The 6,591-nt window shown below is 51.1% G+C and overlaps 1 protein-coding gene across 1 annotated transcript; it reads right to left on the bottom strand.

The window, feature by feature from the left end:
* Window positions 1-4,762: 4,762 nt before the first annotated feature.
* Window positions 4,763-5,901, bottom strand: LOC101569250 (interferon-induced transmembrane protein 3-like). Its single transcript, XM_004638028.2, has 2 exons — window positions 5,550-5,901; window positions 4,763-4,965 (listed from the first exon to the last, which is right to left on the bottom strand). Exons 1-2 carry the CDS (start codon window positions 5,796-5,798, stop codon window positions 4,786-4,788), a joined length of 429 nt encoding a protein of 142 aa, XP_004638085.1. The 5' UTR covers window positions 5,799-5,901; the 3' UTR covers window positions 4,763-4,785.
* Window positions 5,902-6,591: the final 690 nt, after the last annotated feature.

Here is a 6,591-nt window from a genome sequence, read left to right as displayed (position 1 = left end):
TTTAGGTAGGTGCTTTAGACCACTGAGCCATCTCACCAGCCCCTATAAGGATTTAAATATTAAAATATCCATGGTTGTTAGAAAATAGCATTTCCATTTTATGTCTAAGGTGTTTGATATTCAGAGAAGATAGTAATGCTAAGCTTACTGCTTTCATTACAGGAAATGTCATTAAGCTTCTCTTCTGGATGTCTAATAAAAAGGTTTGGAGGCCAAAAATTAGAGAGATAGGGTGGGCTAAGAGGATAGACAATATTTTGGTCCTAGTCCTCCAAAGACAATGAGACTCAGGATATAAGGAAACCTCTGCTGTGACATCCTGTAACTCAGCTGAGTCCCTGATTTTAATGATAAAGGAGATTATGAGACTACAGAGAAAAGTGATCACTAATGTATAGTGTGCTTAAGGAAAGTCACCTGCAGAAAAAAATATCTTAAGCTTTCACAGAAAGCAGCTTGGTCAAACAATAGCTGTGACTCATCCAGTTTGCTGACACTGATAAAAGATCTAAGAGGTGCTATACTGTGTTGGAAGGTAAATCCTAAAGAGGGGATACCTTGTGTTATGGCTTGTGTTTAGTTGTCCCCCCAAAGCTTCATGCAGTCATGGGTGGCTTCTGGAGTTTGTGATTGATTATTGTGGGTGTGGATGCTGCACCTGCCCCGGGGCAGGTAATTTGCATTACAATGTAAGGAGCAGAGAGAGGCTGGCCAGCTGCCTGGGCTGCTGCCCCTCCCTGTGCTCTCTGCTCTTTGCCACTGGCATGGAAGGTTGCTCTCTGCCATGTGCTACTCTGCCTTGGAGCCAGCTGAGTATGGACTGAAACCTCCAGTAAATATGAGCTAAATAACCTTTCCTTCTTTCATTTTGAGTGTCAGGTATTTGTCCTCGCAATGAGAGAAGTGTAGCCAAGATACCTTGATAGATAGAAAAACTTAACGTTTTATTAATACTGGTCTCACTTTAACTTGGTCTTAACATCCAGGAGAAAAGTATAATAATGAGATGTGAAAAGCAATGCCATAATAATACGTCAGGTGGGGCTGGAGAGATGGCTCAGTGGTCTAAAGCACCTACTTGGAACAAGCTAAGCTAAGCAAAGCACAGGGACCGCGGTTCCATCCCCCAGCACCACATGCCAGCCAGCCGCGCCCCCTGGTGGGCTGAGCTGGCCACACACACACACACACACACACCCAATAAATAAATGTTTAAAAAAAATAATACGTCAGGTGTGAAACGCTCAAATCACTAGCAACTTCTGAAAACGGCCGGCTGTATGATAGCTCACTATTGTTATGGATTATTGGACTACATAGAGTTAAACTGCTAAATAAAAGTACCAAGAATCTTTGGACCAGAATCAAGAATGAAAAGGTCTTCTAGGGGCCGGGGAGATAGCTCAGTAGAATAAGCGCTTGCCTGGCAAGCGCCAGGGCCTGAGTTCAATCCCTGGTTCCACCAAAAAAAAAAAAAAAAAAAAAAGACCTTCTAAAGAGTTCTCCAAACATAACTTCTCCAAGGTAACAAAACATCCATTGTTTAACATAACAAAACAATAATGGGAAAGACATTGGGAGCCACTGAAGTTGGAAATTAGTCAAATGTGTGAGGGTAGGACAAGGCCTCAGTGCCTAAAGCAGTCAAACTACCTCAGTCCTGCCTGGTCAATGTCAGCCACTAGTCACTAGGCAACCTTGTGTCATGTGATACTAACTTTGCATCGGTATTAATAAGCACCCCTACTGTAGTACTTAGGGTCCTTTGCCAATTAGGCAAACAGACCTCCATCTGACTGAGCTCTTGTCTTTATGTCTATTTTCTCCTCATTCCTGCCACTGTTTCTCCCCAAGGCACACCAAGAGATCAAGGATTCTCTATACCTGGACCAAGGGCCTCTTGACTGCCAGGACTTGGGTGGGGCTGGGGTGTCTGTGCTTCTACCTCTGCAGACATCCCAGACCTCAACAGTGAAATCCCCTCCTATCCCCAGCAGAACTCTGATTCCAGGAGCCCTGTGGATGCACAGGACACCTGTTGCTGCCCGGGGTCAGCTGTGGGCAGGACTTGGACTCCAACCACTGGCCTCCGTGTGAGGTGTCCTGATAGGAAGGATGCCCTTCCTGCCCTCTCTCCAGGTGGGTTTGGCACACCAGCTGGGGTTGGGGAGGAAGGAGGTCATGCTGCCAGCTAGGAGGAGAGGACTTGGCATACCTCTGACACTCCTATCCAAATCCCTGAAACTGAGCCCTATCTTGGCTTGTGGTCACAACTCCCACAGGTCCAGCTCCCTTCTGGGACCCGGCATTGTGTGGGCCTCCAGGAGCCCTGCAACAGGTGGCACGTGTTCCCCTGCCCCACAGGTCGTTCCTCCCGAGTCTCAGGTTCTGGAACTGCCCTAGACTTCCTCCCTTTATCTCTGGGACTCCTGGCCAAGTTCTGCTGCTCTTTGCTTCCTAAGCCAGTTGCTAAGTTCAGTGTATCCGAGGTTCCCTAGGCAGATGGGGGCTCAGGTAGGACTCGAGGGCCTTTGAGTGGGGTGAGAGCCAGCTTCCAGGAAGGGTGGGTTCTCTTTTGCAGGTGCAGAACTGGGGCCTCTGGTTCAGCATGGAAGGTTCTCCTCCTCATGTTGGGACCCCAGGCTTTGCCTCTACCTCTGACTTGGAAGAGTATATATTTGGGTACGCTTTGCATTGCTGTGACAAAATATCTGACGTGCATAACTTAAAGGAGGAAGGGTTTGTTTCATTGACACTTTCTGAGTTTTGAGCCCAGGATCCTGGACACTGAGTGGAGGAAAGATGCTGAGCTAAGGCACCTGGGGAGCACAGAGCAGGGTGAAAGCTCGAGAGAACCAGGGCCAGGTCCACACAGTCCCCCAGCAGAAGGGGACACCCATGGCCACCTGGGACACCCAGAAGTGTGTTATACTAACTCCATGGTGCCTCTCAAGCCAACCCAGCTGCCAGTTTCTGTGAGCTGTCACAGAAGACACAGCTTAAGTGCTGAAGCCCTACCGTGACCCTATGGCCCTGCCCTCTGTACCTGGCAGCAAGAGCATACCTGCCTGGTCACCTGTGCCTCTCTGGTTAGAGGACTCTCCATAGTCTCCTCAGGTGGAGGGTGGAAGAACTCAGGAGAGTGCAGGCCTGGGCTGCCCATGCCCATGTGGGCATGAGAATCCAGGCTAGGATCAGCTACACACCACCAGGACCTCCCATATTTTTGGTGTGTTCCCCTATCCCAAATCCAACCTGGGCACCTCATGGGTCCTGCCTATTGTCTTCTTAGGACTCATTGCTTGTTAAAGCAGAGAGTTACTTTGTGCTCCTGTGAGCTATTTTGGAAATAACAGGACTGGTGTCTTCCGCTGGCCTGTTTTGCTCACCTGCCCAGCAGCACCCATTGCCCTAGCCATGCCCAACTCACATTCATTCCCTGGGCAATACAATCTGGTCAGTATTTCCTTCTTCCCCATGCCACAGGCCTCCCCTTGACATTTGCAGATGCAGGAAATCACAGCTTTTCTTTTCTTTTTTTTTTTTTTTTTTTTTCTTTTGGCAGAACCAGGGATTGAACTCAGGCCCTTGCACTTGCCAGGGAAGCACTTATTCCACTGAGTCATCTTCCTGGCCCTGGAAATCACAGGTTCTTTGCTGGCTTCATAGAATAGTCTCTAGCTCTGTAGGACATGAGTATCACATCTAGCCAGTGTGGCCACTTGGAGATTTCCCCCCACAGCTTCCCAGGAAAGGGGCACTGATGTGCTCTCCCAGTCCTGAAATGGTCCCTCTGGGAATGCCATGTACATGGGACTTAGGCCAGGTGGGCCACACTGGACTCATCCTCGCAAGCTTCCTCCTCAGGTTCACATGGGACACTGAGGGCAGTACACTGTCTTGCACGTCCACTATTGCATGTGGACTTCACACTGCATACGGATCGAAGAGTAGGACTCCACGAGGTTCCAGGGACAAGGTCCTGGGGAGGGGGGCGTTTCTAGAGGTGGATCTGGGACAGAGTAAGAGATGCCAGGGTAAGCCCCTGGCTCGAGGTGCCAGGAAGGTGCCTTCCTCAGCAAACCAGCACACCCATGGTTCCCAGACGAGTGGAGGCTTCACTACCACAGTGCCCAAACCTTGGACTGGGCCTGCTCCTCCCCAAGGAGATCCAGCCAAGGAGTCATTCTTTAGGATACATGGTCTATGTATAGTCAAGGGAAACAAGTCTGACCTCTGGTTTCATATCTCCATCAGACAATGGTGACCACACTAGCTACACTCAGGGAAAGTAGACAATGTCATTAGAACAAAGAAAGCAGATTCTAGGAGGCATCCAGAGCTGAATGGGCTGGGAAGACATAAAGCCTGGCTCCCAGGGATACAAAAACCAAGGTGGATCCTCATGGCCCGGGCTGCACACAGTAAGCTGGAGTGGACAGGGTTCGCCTGGGGTCAGGCATGCTGCTCACAGTGTGTGCTGGAGTCAGGAAATGCTGAATGAAGATCCAGCAGGACTTGGGTGAAGAACCTCCCAGAGCAGGTATTCAGGGACCTCCAACCTGAGGACCGGCACTGCTTCTCCCAGAGACACTTCACGGAGGGTGGGCTCATCTCAGGATGAAGATAGGGGTTAATGAACAACGTCCCTTCCCCAGGAAATGACACAACACAGGAACATGCACACTTTATTGATCCCAGTTGTGGACAGCTGGTCAGGGTGTGGGTTGCAGGACAGAACCCAGCCCAAGGCGAAGGAAGCTGTGCAGGGAAGGATATGCAGAACTAGTGGCCCTGAAGGTCAGATATCGCCTTGAACAACTGCACGGAGGTGAAGGCAAACACAACGATGAGGCCAATGGTCAGAGCAATGCTTAAGACCAGGGCACTGATGTTCAGGCACTTGGCGGTGGAGGCGTAGCTCTGAGCCCCAATCACATCGCCCACCATCTTCCTGTCCCTAGACTGGGGGAGACCAGAGAGTGAGGGCCCTGCCTGACTGGGTCAGGGTAGAGAGAGAGCTCTGACTTGGGGAGCCCAGGCTCATCCTGTCCAGCCAGGTCCCCTGCCCTCACTCAGGTTGGAAACACCCCTCTCACACTCAGACTGTGTACGTGGCCCCAGACCCCAGGAGCAAAGTCCCCTGTGAGTCGTGTCTCTTTGTAACTCCCAGACAGTGTGCGGGCCACCGTCTGCAGTGTAGACAGGGTATTTCTGGTGTGGGCAGTAGGGAGAATTCCTCTGGGTGGATGCGGGACCAAGTGTGAGCCCAGGCTGCCCTGGCAGCCTACCCGTGCCTGCCCTGGGAGATTCCTCAGCACATGCACACACACATACACACACACATGCGCATGCGCGTACACACACACACATGTGCACACAGGATGACCTGCACGCCTCACATATCCCACTGCCCACAGAGGTCTTACACACACACACACACACACACACACACGCACACACACACACACACACACACAGGCTCTGTTCAGGCAAGTGAATCTGGGGCTCACAGATCCCTCCAAGGAGATCACACCCAGGACACTCACCTTTATGGAGTAGGCGAAGGCTATGAAGCCCAGGCAGCAGGCGTTCATGAAGATCGTGTTGAAGAGGGACCAGACCACATGGTCAGGCACAGCAGTGTCACTGCGGATGTTGATCACAGTGGTTGTTGCGGGAACCAGGTTCTGGGTGGCCCCTAGCACGGCCACCTCATGCTCCTCCTGCATCTTTTCATAGTTTGGGGGGAGGCTGATGTTTGCCTGGGAGAAGATGGTCTGGGCTGTGTGGCTCATGGTGCTGATGCAGGACACACTGTGGGTCTGGACAGTGGGCTCTTCTCTGCGACCAGCTCTGCTGTGCAGTTTCGATTTCTCACAAGTTTCTTTTTCCTGCCCAATAGGCAAGTTAGGAATTGGCAGGGTACTGAGTGGGTGGAACTAACTCCAGAGGATCAGATTTCTTTAGGGCAAAGAGGCAGAGAGGGTGGAGATTTGGGGGCTTCCTGTCCTGGATGCAAGCCAGGTCTTGGGTCAACTGACCCCTCCCTGTTGGGGGTGGGGCGCTCTGGACTTTCCTAGGTGCGGTTGTCTCCCCAGCCCAGGCTGACTGCCCTAGGGGCTCACTGTCTCTGTCCAGGCCCCTCCATTAATTTCTTGGTAGGTCTCCCTTCTGGCCCCCCAGGAAGCACTGAAATCTCTTCCCATCAGGGTCCCCCCTTCTGGCACTCATAGTCCTTCTCTGTGCTGAAGCTGAATTTGTTTTGGGAAGTAGGCTCTTGATGCCACCATTCATCCAGGTGTATGATGGCTTTCTCTGTGTCCTTTGACTGGGTCCATAGTCATCCTCTTTAAGTCTGGAAGGGTTCTGCTGACTGCCCCCCCCCTCCTGTCTCCCATTCAAGACTACCTGCCATCCTAGGAGCATCACTGAATGTCTTTCTAATACATATTTTCCCCACTGACTCAGAATTAGACCTCTCTCTCTCTCTCTCTCTCTCTGCTGGAGGTTTTAGTTTTGTCTGATTAACCCCTATGTGGTCAGGACAGCAGACAGCAAGTGGTGAACACAAGCCAGTCTTTGTAGACT

This window comes from Octodon degus, unplaced genomic scaffold, assembly GCF_000260255.1.
Source record: "Octodon degus isolate 3935 unplaced genomic scaffold, OctDeg1.0 scaffold00093, whole genome shotgun sequence".
NCBI classification, from domain to species: Eukaryota; Metazoa; Chordata; class Mammalia; order Rodentia; family Octodontidae; genus Octodon; species Octodon degus.
Note: the sequence above shows the minus strand (reverse complement) of the source record. Positions and strands in the feature narration are given on the sequence as shown.

What these genes read in the sequence shown, in the direction of transcription:
- LOC101569250 (XM_004638028.2), bottom strand. Translation starts at nt 5,798, where the DNA reads ATGAGCCACACAGCCCAGACCATCTTCTCCCAGGCAAACATCAGCCTC. An exon ending in CCTTCGCCTACTCCATAAAG is followed by an intron (nt 4,966 to 5,549) that starts GTGAGTGTCCTG and finishes GGTCTCCCCCAG; the next exon opens with TCTAGGGACAGGAAGATGGT.